Here is an 11,859-nt window from a genome sequence, read left to right on the forward strand (position 1 = left end):
GGTGCTGTGTGGGCAGAAACTAGTTCGCCCACACAGCGTAGATGGCAAATAGCATGGTGCGGGCGTGTGGGCAAACTCTCCAACGCCCATACACCAGCCCCGTCCTATATGGCACACCAAATCCACCTTTACATATCAAGATTCGTGCAAAAAACAGTGAACGAGGATCCAGGCGTGTGGCGAGTTGGGGAACGCCCACACGTGTGGGCATTAGTGTTTCCGAAATACTACGGGACAACCTATCGATCAGGTAACAGGATTTTTTTCCGCTGCCAGTCCTACTTTTTGGCCGTTAGATCTCCATCTAAGGTCCAGGATATTTTTCTAATTTATGAATATATTTTTAAATACCGGAACATAATTTAAATTCTTGAACTTTTTGCAATACACAAGTGTTTTATTCAAAATTATGAATATTTTTAAAACCCGTGAAGATTTTTTGACATACGTGAAGTTTTATGAAAATCTCAAAAAAAAATTTAAAATTCAACAACAACTGTAAAACTCTGGATTTTTTTAGAGAATTCATGAATCTTTTTCTAATCCGGAATATAATTTAAACTCTTCAACATTTTTTTCAAATTCATAAGTGTTTTATTCAAAATTTTGAACATTTTCTAAAAGTCAATGTAGTTGTTTATCATATTCTTGAACTTTTTAAATTTACAAACATTTTCTTAAATCTCCGAACTTTTTAAAAATTCGTGACCATTTTGAAAAAAATCATGAACAACTGTAAACTCTGGATTTTTCTAGAATTCATGATTTATTTTTCTAATGTTTGATATTTTAAAATTCTGGGACGTAATTTAAATGCTTCAACATTTTTTCCAAATCCATAACTGTTTTATTCAAAATTGTGAACATTTTTAGAAAATCCGTGAAGATTTTTCATATTGTGAAATTTTAAAAATTAAAAATCTTTTTAAATCACTATTTTTTTTAGAAAAACGGTGACCATTTTTGAAAATTGTGAACAATTGTAAAACTTTATGTTTTTTTAAGAATACATGAATGTTTTCTAAGTATTTTTTATATTTTATGAACATTTTTTGAATTTTGAATGATTTAAAATTTTATGAACATATTTGGAAGTTCACATAAAAATATTAATCTTTTTAGCTAAATGTTACTGTCATACGGGACCCGAGACCCAACCAAACTCTTACAGGTGGGGTCTTACTTTGAGGGGAAATCTTTGAAGCTCTCCTGGGTTTCTAGTCCTAGGGAGCTTATTAAGCCCGACGGATGTTGAAGCAGTCTACTTTACCATTTTTAGTACTTCTTTGAGCTTTTGTGGCCCTAAATTTGTGAAACGTCTAATTGTCCAAGTGACTGAATTGACCTAGAATGGAACATCTCCTTTGTATTTGCCTCGTAGTAGTACCAAAGCGTAGGGCCCTAAAAAGAAGTATTACAGTGTAGTTTGATTCCATTTTGCAAGTCTTAGAAGACGGGTCGTCTGTTTCGACCGGTTTTTTCTTGACGAATCTGCATCCATTCCTTGAAGTATGATATCAAGGAGGAGCACTTCGTGAACCAACCTGTGGTTAGATGGTTAGGTGGATAGTGATATCGCAGAGCACCTAGGTTCAAGTCCTGGTGCTTACATTTATCCTGAATTTATTTCAGAATTTTCGGTAATGAGTGTTCAGTGTGAGGAGACGTTCCCATCGACTACTAGGCGTCTACGATGACTTCGTAAAATCTTAAAATGATATGCCGGCTCAGTTTTTTGAAGGTGCTCATAGATATAGGGTGTGCATGTGTGTTTATAGAAGTGAGTGTATGCGCGTATATATTTGAGCCCTCGCGTCGGTACTGTGTTTAAAAGGAGGAGCACTCCCTTAGAAACGTGTCTGTGGTAATGTGTAACCAAGGCATAGTTCATTTTCGTTGCCTCGAATTTCCACACTCCTCTCTGAATTATTCGGCCACTGCTTCCATATTTGGGAGAAGCAGCATCCGATTCCTTCGGCGACTTGTGGCCCGACTGCTCTCCACGGTGATCCCTGGAGTCCGGCCGGGACGGTCCAAAGCTGCAAGGGCCCGCAACTAGGCCCCTGGGCCTCCGCCGGATCAAAAATCCCGTCAAATCACCGCCGTCCAGCGTGCCCTGCCGCTTTCCTCCCTTGCCACGGCGGCGGTGGCGGCCGGCGAGTGGAGACGAAACCCAGCCCGTTTCTTCCTCGCAACTCGCAGCCGTCGCTGAGCTTGTGCTCCACTCCGCTCCGATCCCACCTCCGAGGCGCGGCTTGTGGTGCGATCTCGCTTTGCGTGCGCTTGAGAGAGGTCCGTCGTCGTCTCGTTGGCTGCGGTGCGACAGGCCGGAGGGAATGGCGGCGGGAGGTAGCGCGGAGGGCGAGGAGCTCTTCCTCCTCCGCTCGGCCGAGGAAGGGGACGGGGACGGGGACGGGTTGTGCGTGGGGGAGCGCCCCTGGCGGCTCAACTTCGACGGCTTCCGGCGCCAGGGGCCGCAGCAGGAGAATCCGCCGTCGCGCGGCCTCCAGGACTGCCTCGGCGTGCTAGGTCTGCCTCGTCCGTCTCTATCTGGGCGTCTCTGCTCTGTGACTTGGTTTGATCTGGACCTCTCTGTTTCGCCTTTAACCGAATCAGTTCAGAACTTGGCGAGTTGTCCTATCCTCTACATTTTGTTTTGTTCATTAGCTGGACTGCAGGGTATCAACACTAATTTAATAGTACATTCTTGTATAAAATGACTAAAATAATGAGGGAATGGGGTATGCATGTTTGTACTTATATGGATGTGGGCATGTGGCATCATGGTTCTGTTTGAAATGATTGTGTGGCCTATACTATAACTGGTTATTGCAAATTTAATTCTTATTGGAGTAACAGATAGATGATGAGTATTGCATGCCTATAAGACTGAAAGGGAACTTCTGTTACTTCATATATAATGTCTGATTTGCAATTGGAGGTGGAAATCTTCATCTCAGAATTCAAAGTGTTCATTCTTCATACCAGTGTCGAGTTCCTTTCTGAATTATTGTTAGGAACTTAGAATATACTCCCTCCGTACATCCATTTGAGCGACAAGTAATTCGGGGCCGAGGAAGTATGTATAGGTGGTTTGACCAAATTGGGTCCGTTGTTGTGGATTTCTGTTGAACTCAGTATTGCCTAATTGTATGAACCTTATTGTCGGAATCTGATATCCAAATTTGCAATGTATATTTATTTTTACAGCTCAAGGGCCTGGAGATGTTGTGGCTGAATACTACCAACAACAGTTGGAGATGTTGGAAGGCTTCAATGAAATGGATACACTGACAGACCATGGTTGCCTTCCTGGAATATCCAAGGTTTGTAACATGAAATAAACCTTCTTTGCAGATAAATTGTACAGAACTTTTATATCAAACTGAAGCAATGCCTTTATCCCTGCATTTTATCCTACATGCAGGAAGAACGTGAGAAAATTGCCCGAAGTGAGACATTAGCCATCCGATTATCTAACATAGCAAACATGGTTCTTTTTGCTGCAAAAGTTTATGCCTCTATAAGGAGTGGCTCCCTAGCTATTATTGCTTCAACACTGGACTCTCTACTTGACTTGTTGTCCGGGTTTATTTTGTGGTTTACTGCTTTTTCAATGCAAACACCAAACCCGTACAGGTACCCAATTGGTAAAAGGCGCATGCAACCTTTGGTGAGTTTCATTTTGGCCTGTTTGTTCATACTTCTATCGATCCATTTGATTTTCGTATTATCGATACATTTCAGTAGTTTCACAAAAATGGTGCACAAGTTAATATTAATTCGAGTAAACAATTCATTTAGCACCCAAAAGAAGATGACCATTGGTCCATTACTCAACTGAGCCTTGAGTACAATTGTAAATAGAAGTAACTGTGACCTCTTTTTCCCCCCTCAAGGACTGAAACTTGGGCTCAATAATGCTCATTTATCCTGTTATGTGAACCAAGCAACTTCCAATTGCGATTATATCACATACAGTAGCAAACATGGGCACTCCTGCGAAGTATTCGTATGCTTAATCCTTGGAACTCCAGACAGAACAATATTGGGTAGCACTTTCCATCTATCATGACTAAAATTACAGATCAATCAGATTTCATGACCTTAAAATCTTTCCTCTTGTGTTGTTACTCCATAGAGTGATTGCTATTTTTTTATTTCCCTGTTATTGTTGATAACTTACCACCATCTGTTATATAGGGAATACTGGTTTTTGCTTCTGTTATGGCAACACTTGGTCTTCAAATTATCCTAGAATCCACACGCTCATTGGTATCATCGAATGTAAGTCCTTCTCTTCCTCGTGTTTCCTGTTGTGTGTGTTTCTCTGCCCTACGTTTGGCTCATTGTTGCATCTATACCAATATAAAAAGACCCAAAGGGGCAGATCCAATTAATCTCGGCCATCAAATCATGTTAATCCAACGACCTAGACTGCTTCAATGTCGAGCGCTCAACACGTTTAGCGTGCAGTTAATTTCTTGCCAAATATAGTGTTAATCACATAATAACGCGTAAATAATATCCTACTTATTCGCATGCACTTAATATACTTCCAAATTAACGTGCATTGCACGTACACATTGACTAGTATGGTTAATATGGTTAAGTACTTGCATTGGAGTGAGCTGTTTATTCTTTATAGCATTGTAACCAGCATCACTGAATCACACCCTTGGAACTAATACCGCAACTTACACGGTAAATCAACTAATCTTAGAGTGCTGCAAAGTGGCTCAAGCAAATGAGATAATTGTAATCCACCACAATGCCATTTAGTGCCTAATTAGTACTGTATTATGTTGCCATGCAAAGACTTGTTTAAAGCTGCCATGAAAAGAAGTCGCGAAACATTTGTTACTCTCCTTGGTCAGGTTAGAGTTGGATAAACCCTGTTTCAAAATGGTTGTCCTCTGGCATTTCATCTCCTACATAGAACAACAAAAGAGATTGTTTACATTCATTAAAAACATGCAGTTAGCCAAATACCCAACTATATAAAGCAGCTCAAGCAAATGAGATAATTGTGATCCACCACAGAGCCAATCAGTGCCTAATTTTTACTGTGCTGTGTTCCAGGGAGCTGAATTCCGCTTGACAAAAGAACAGGAAATGTGGGTTGTGAATATTATGCTGGCAGTGACGCTGGTGAAGCTTCTGCTGGTTATATATTGTCGCTCATTCACCAACGAAATTGTGAAGGCATATGCACAGGATCACTTTTTTGACGTTATCACCAACATTATTGGGCTTGTGGCTGCACTTCTTGCTAACTATTTTGAAGGCTGGATTGACCCAGTTGGTGCCATCATTGTAAGTGCAAAAACGCCATTTCAGTTTTTCTTGTGCAGTAGAACTGTAAAGTATTTGAGTCTTCTATCAGTTTGGCTGCACAAGACATGGACGGCGATGCGCTGTTCTGCATTTATCTGAAAATTATTATAGTAGTAGCTGTAATAGTAACACACATATTCTGAAAGCATTTCTCTCTCTCTCTCCCTTCTGCTTTGCAGCTAGCGATCTACACAATCAGGACATGGTCCATGACGGTGCTGGAGAACGTGCACTCCCTGGTCGGCCAGTCGGCCTCGCCGGAGTTCCTCCAGAAGCTCACCTACCTGTGCTGGAACCACCACAAGGCCGTCAGGCACATCGACACGGTGCGGGCGTACACCTTCGGCTCCCACTACTTCGTCGAGGTCGACATCGTCCTGCCGTGCGACATGCCCCTGCAGGAGGCGCACGACATCGGCGAGGCCCTGCAGGAGAAGCTGGAGAGCCTGCCCGAGATCGAGCGCGCCTTCGTCCACCTCGACTACGAGTTCACCCACCAGCCCGAGCACGCCCGGTCCTACGACACATAGCCTGAAGACCTGAACCCCGGCGGTGGCGCTGTCCGTGGAAATTCAGAGACGGTGAGCCTGAGCTGAAGCTGGTGAAGTCGGCACAGTTTCAGGAATCTGGGTGTCAAACCTGTTGTCACTCGCAGATTCAGTTGTGCAATTTGATTTTTGTTATATGGTCTCCTTGTCACGACTGATCAGTCAAGAGTGCGACCTGCGTGAACCCCTCACGGCCTGCGTTGCCATTAATGCACTGGCTAGGAGTAGTAGAGTAGCACTGTAGCCAGAACGAGACCAGTGGCGTCGCGCTCACAGGAATCTTGGCGCACGCCTCGTATAGGGAGGCGTACGTACGCCGTAGATGTCCAGCTCGGCCCGCGCCAGGAAAGAAAGTGAAACAACCACCGGAACAGGCCAAGGAAAGCGGGCAGCAGTATCTATCGACATTCTTTCCCATTCCTGTACGCTTACGTGGACTGGCGATTTTATAAGATGCCCATGAACAGTTAATCTCTAGTCTATATAAAAGTATATCAACATCTGCAACGCCAACGATTTGATTCATATTACATATTATATATATTTGATATTTGTAGATCTTATCAGATTTTTCTATATATTTGGTCAAACTTAAAAAGTTTGACTTAGGACGGTCCCGTAAGTTCGATTGTTTTCCTTACATGTTTTCTCCCTGAAAAAAATGAGCGTACGTTGCATACACCGGTACTCTTTTCAAAATGTAATTTTGACCATTAATTTCCCATAATAATAATATTATAAACATAACAAATTGTTATATCACAAAATTGTTTTCAGATACAAAGTTACGCATATGATTTCCCACATCCAATTGAAACATTTCAAAAATACAAGTGGCCAAAGATTTAAAAGTTTCTCATCCTTTTAAAATACATTGCATAAAAGTAAGTGTTTGGACAACTTTTGTCAAAAATTAGTGAAAAATTATTAGACAGTTTTTACTCGCATGTGTGTTTTATGGACTCTGTGCCAATGGCTAAATGCTCAGGCCTTAATTAGACATGCGTTTCATCCAGATCAGGCTCCAAAGATAGCATCGATGGAAATCTGTACATATGCATTATACAATAATACACAATGACTTTTCTTCTTGTTGCATTTGATGATGGGGACGTAAAGTGAATATATATTTGGATGTCATGAACATTATCACATATGTGCATTTAGATGATAGAGACGTAAACAATGAAAACATAACTGAAAGTCATGACACGTATTTGAATATCAGATGAAAGTTCAAGAACAATTCAAGAAAGCATATTTTAGAACTAAGAAATAGTAGAAACAAGTACAGAAAATGGTTTTGCAGAAACAGAAATATATAAAATATTTTCCAAGTAAAGATTTACTAGAATAATCAGACAAAAAATAACAATAGACATTGGAACAAAATATTGGTTAAATAATAAGATTTTTATTTTTTAATTAGGAAATACAACAAAAAAATATGTCTCATTACAAAATCCGTAGGTTAAATATGTCTCGTTATTATGCATTAGTGAAGTCTCAAAATATTTCATAGCTTTAGTGAAAAATAATATATTACATTATCCTATGGTATTTTTTTTTTGCATAACCCACATATTTTCTGATAGCATTTCAACAAAGATATGGCACTTATGTGTATATTAGATAATACCTCACGAAAAACAGGTTATAAAATAAGGAATATGAAAAATATGAAAATAATTATTTATAGAAAAGCTAGAAATGTTCAAAATAGTTTTCCACTAAATACTTTAGAATAACAACCATACCAAATATAGTAGAAATTTGAAGAAACTACTGGTGATATAACATAAAGTTTCTATGAAAAAGATCATAATTTTAAAACTAATTTTAACTTTAATACAGTGTTTAATTTGAATGGACCGTCTGGTTAATTTTTTCTTGTTCTTATGCATTGTCCTAAAAAATTAACAATTTTACTAAAATATCCTATAGTTCTTTCCCCCTTTTACCACATGTTCACTAATAAGGTTTCAACCAAGTACTGGAAAAAAAAAACCAAGTACTGGCACTTATGTGTATTAGTTTGAAGAAAAATTCACTACGACAGGTTTGTAAACTAACAGACACGAGAAAAAAATAAATAGAAGAATAACTAGAATATGAATAATATAATTTTATGAAGAAAATGTTGGAAATAATCAAAATTTATTATTTTAATACTCAAATAAAGTTTTATAAAATTATTAATTTTAACTTCACCGAATTCCTGGGCTACATATTTCTCATTTTTATAAATTAGTAAAGTTCTGGATATTTAACAACCTTACAAAAATATTATGTTGATTTATTATATATTTGTTCTCGTTTACCGACATAGTTCTATAACTTGTGTGTAACAGATTTTAGTTCAAGAACAATTCAACAAAGAATATTTTAACACTAAGAAATACTCAAAAGCAAATATAACAAACTTATTTATAGGAAATTAGAAATGCATTAAAATAGTTTTGCAGTAAATATTTACAAGAGCAAGGAGTCGAAATATAAACTAGGATATTTACATAAATAGCATGAAAGTTATGAAAATCAAGGTTATTTGCAAAAAAGAAGCTTACCTAAAATGGAGATAAGAAATGCAAATAATTTCTTTTCACTTTACTAAATTATTTAGTTAAATATTCTTGGTGTTATGCATTGGTAAAGTTAGAAATATTTATTAACTTTAGTAGAAAATATGTTAATTCATCATATACTTTTTCTCCATTTACCCGCATATTTTGTAATAACTTTTAAAAAATTGCCAAATGTGTGAAAGCATTGCCCTGCAACCGTATTCGCTGGAGCAATGGAATCTTTGATATCTTTGTCAACTGAGAGACCAATAATGTTTGATAGCAGAGTTGACAGAGCAAACTTGATTTTGGAATAGTCCAGATACACACAATCATATGAGAACCAGTGCATGGACAATCCAAAATTTCATCTTACTCTTTTGGTAATATTATGTTAACATGCGATTGTTTTTTTGCTTGATTAATTAGCTTATGGATTATTATCTATTTTCAATAATTAGATTAGTTATATTAGAGGAATGCCCTGTTAGATATCAATTTTATTTTAAACTAATAATGAATTAGCGATAATTCTGGTTAGTGCATAAAAAGAGTGACGTGCGCCTTCTAACCCATAGTCACGTCTCATTTGCTAATGTCAGACGGAGAACGTATTACGTATGCTAACTGTGCACAAAGATTCAGCGCAAATGTTTTGCATGCCTGCTCTCGTCTCTTAGGGCTGGCTCTTCGTTTAAAGACAATTATGAGGCACTCTATTAATCTCTCTATATGCATCCTTTCTTTTTGGCTTTTTACTCTGAATCATGTGGAGAATAACCTTTTTGTATACATTTTTCGAACCATGACAAGAAAAAACATATGATCAGCGTGTAGACGCCACCACTGGCGCATATACTCTTACTCGTTGCCACGTGGTCGCGAAAGGATCAGCAGTGATAAGATTAGAGCTGGCACCTGAAGACCCAGGGCCGTACGTAGGGTCCTCTTGAATATTCCATGCAGTGATTTGTATATGTACACGTCCACACAAACACTAAAATGCTTGCTTGCCAGTCCTTGTAGTCGATCGTACTGCATGCATGCATGGTTTCAAGCTACCGGTCTGTTATGAGCTAGGTGCAATTAATAAATTCGATCCTCCTAGACATAATGGATCCAATTAACGGAAGACATGATATTCATACAATTAATTAGCTAGAGGTGATGCATGCGCATGAGCTTGGACATAAGCAGCAGCCTTCGTCTAGCCCTCGTCGTCGTCGGAGGTCTTGGAGGCAGCCGCGTCGGAGAGCATCTTCTGGATCCGCTCCATCGTCGCCGCCTCGATGTTCCGCTCCACGCGGTCCCTGTTGTAAGACTCGAAGAACTCCTTGTTCTCCTTCTCCAGCTCTTTCCACACTGCCAGTAAGGTTCATTTTAGTGATCACACCTCTTACATCCTCTGACATATATTCACATGAAATGACAAAAGAAGTACTACTCTAGCTAGCTAGTGCTATAATCTAACCGTCATCAAAGAGTTGTGCATGCATAGGGTAGTCAGCGATGAATTAAGTCAATTGAGCTGAAGCGCTGCTATAGCATATAGATATTTCCTTTTATGTGTCTAAATACGATAGCGTCATAGCATGAAGATCTAATTAGGCAGGACGTATATATATGCTTTGCCCAAATGGCTGGGGCACCACCTCCTTTGTCTTAAAATACACCCCATACTATATGCTTTCGCGGTACTTGCATGCAGTAAGGAAGATATATATACCAGTGGCAGTGACGACCGGGTTGATCTTGGCATGCTTCTCCAGGGCCTCCATGCACCCCTCCTTGTTGAGGTTGAAGCAAATGCACTTCTCTATCAGATGGTGTACCTGGAATCAATCAATTATTGGCAACCCACAAAGATTCCATCATCTATATATATTGTTTGAAAGACACACGCGCGGACACCTCTGATCTACCCGCGCTTACAGCAGAAATTCAAACGCTAGCTGTACATACCATTCTGATGTAGGAAGCCGAGGATGAGGAGTCGCCCATGGTGGATGAACTTGGAAGGTAGGTGCCGTGCTGACGCCAAGTAGAACCAACGGGATAGAGTGGTAGCTGTGGGCGCAACGAAGGCTGGCGATGAGGTAGAAATAGGGGAGGCGGGGGAGGGGGACGTGGAAGGGTTGGCACGTGGGCGCCGCCTCCCCATTGGCGGAGAGGTGGACGGGCAGATTTTTCCGGGCCCGCGCCTCGCTCTCGCCGGCTCTTCTGTGGCTGGAGAGTGTGGGCGAATGGCGCCGATCGGCCGGGCGACCCCGGCCGGCTATGGCGCTGAAACTTCACCGTTTCCTCCTTGGCTTCTAGCCTGCAGCTCCTGTGCTCGTGGTCTTTTTACTTGGGTAGAAATTAACGGCTGGTATGTCATTTCTTCCTCTCCTTTTATCTCTCTCAAAACTGTGTGAAAATTTGAGGTTTGACAGGGTTCATCGTCCGCGTTTCATCGTGTCTATTAGGCCTACGTTCGTTTCTAAAGGGAAGGAGCTGAGTTGACTTCCGAGACAACACAAAGGTCGACGTATGGTGCTAATGAACTTCGACGTGCCACTGCCGACACACGCCCCATGTTACTTACTTTGACTCAATTTGGTTCAGACTTGAGTTCTTTTTCTTTTTCCTTCTTGTGAGGAGACCTGAGTTCTTTTCTCACCAGAAAAAAAGACCTTAATCGTCTATCTATTCCACTAGTGCTTTTGTTTGGCTCTACCATGATATTTTCCTTTCTAGTAGAACCGGCAGGAGTGAGGAGCTCCGCATTTTCATTGGATAGTTGAATCCGGCCTTTCTTGGTCGTTTGGAAAAAGGAGCCCCACATTTTCGTTACTAAGAAATTAGGCGAAAACTAGATAAAAATCATATGCCACAAGTACAAACCAAGCAACCTACTGTATGACGAAAGAAAAAAATGGGCAAAAAGGTACAAAGATATTATTAGACAAAAACGCATGACCAATACACACATAGACAACAGAAATAGGAGCCAAGCCACGCGCTCCAACGCAAGCAAACTCGTGTGCAACCCCTACATAGTACATACATAGCTATGTCTAGCATCGACCCCCACATGAGGAGAAGAGAAGACACGGCCGACCAAGAGAAGCACCCTAGGTACACTACTAGCAAAACATAAGGTTGCAAAACCCCTGGTCCGCCTTACACCGCTGATGAAGTACCCATAGCATCGACATGACGTTGCGCCCCCCCTACTTGGGCATGGCCCGTGCGACATAGCAAAAGAGAATCCCAGTACATGCAACCGATTAGAAGTTGCACCACCACAACCCAAGCGTGCACTGTACCACAACTGCCGCAAGGAAATAAAAAAGAAGGTGGGATGAGTTGATCTAGGTCGTTCAAGCTGGGATGAAGATGTGTCTTTGCTTCGTTTTTTTGGTCATGGG

The 11,859-nt window shown here is 40.5% G+C and overlaps 2 protein-coding genes across 2 annotated transcripts; one reads left to right on the forward strand and one right to left on the reverse strand.

The window, feature by feature from the left end:
* Positions 1–1,913: 1,913 nt before the first annotated feature.
* On the forward strand, positions 1,914–6,022 carry LOC125520894 (metal tolerance protein 5). Its single transcript, XM_048685938.2, has 6 exons — positions 1,914–2,529; positions 3,211–3,326; positions 3,428–3,673; positions 4,204–4,287; positions 5,083–5,316; positions 5,517–6,022. The coding sequence occupies exons 1-6, from the start codon at positions 2,337–2,339 to the stop codon at positions 5,865–5,867; spliced, it is 1,224 nt and encodes a 407-aa protein (XP_048541895.1). The 5' UTR covers positions 1,914–2,336; the 3' UTR covers positions 5,868–6,022.
* A 3,420-nt stretch (positions 6,023–9,442) lies between these two features.
* Positions 9,443–10,519, reverse strand: LOC125535926 (uncharacterized). Its single transcript, XM_048698997.2, has 3 exons — positions 10,412–10,519; positions 10,176–10,281; positions 9,443–9,811 (listed from the first exon to the last, which is right to left on the reverse strand). The coding sequence occupies exons 1-3, from the start codon at positions 10,448–10,450 to the stop codon at positions 9,657–9,659; spliced, it is 300 nt and encodes a 99-aa protein (XP_048554954.1). The 5' UTR covers positions 10,451–10,519; the 3' UTR covers positions 9,443–9,656.
* Between the last annotated feature and the right edge of the window lie 1,340 nt (positions 10,520–11,859).

Source organism: Triticum urartu, chromosome 1A (assembly GCF_056163025.1).
Source record: "Triticum urartu cultivar PI428250 chromosome 1A, HENAU_Tu73, whole genome shotgun sequence".
Classification (NCBI taxonomy): Eukaryota; Viridiplantae; Streptophyta; class Magnoliopsida; order Poales; family Poaceae; genus Triticum; species Triticum urartu.

Excerpts from the sequence above, each read along its gene's own strand:
- LOC125520894 (XM_048685938.2), top strand. The coding sequence starts at position 2,337 with ATGGCGGCGGGAGGTAGCGCGGAGGGCGAGGAGCTCTTCCTCCTCCGC. Across the intron at positions 3,327-3,427 it reads GCCTTCCTGGAATATCCAAG|GAAGAACGTGAGAAAATTGC; the intron begins GTTTGTAACATG and ends TCCTACATGCAG. Across the intron at positions 5,317-5,516 it reads ACCCAGTTGGTGCCATCATT|CTAGCGATCTACACAATCAG; the intron begins GTAAGTGCAAAA and ends TCTGCTTTGCAG.
- LOC125535926 (XM_048698997.2), bottom strand. The coding sequence starts at position 10,450 with ATGGGCGACTCCTCATCCTCGGCTTCCTACATCAGAATG. Across the intron at positions 10,282-10,411 it reads CGGCTTCCTACATCAGAATG|GTACACCATCTGATAGAGAA; the intron begins GTATGTACAGCT and ends GATTGATTCCAG. Across the intron at positions 9,812-10,175 it reads CCCGGTCGTCACTGCCACTG|TGTGGAAAGAGCTGGAGAAG; the intron begins GTATATATATCT and ends CCTTACTGGCAG.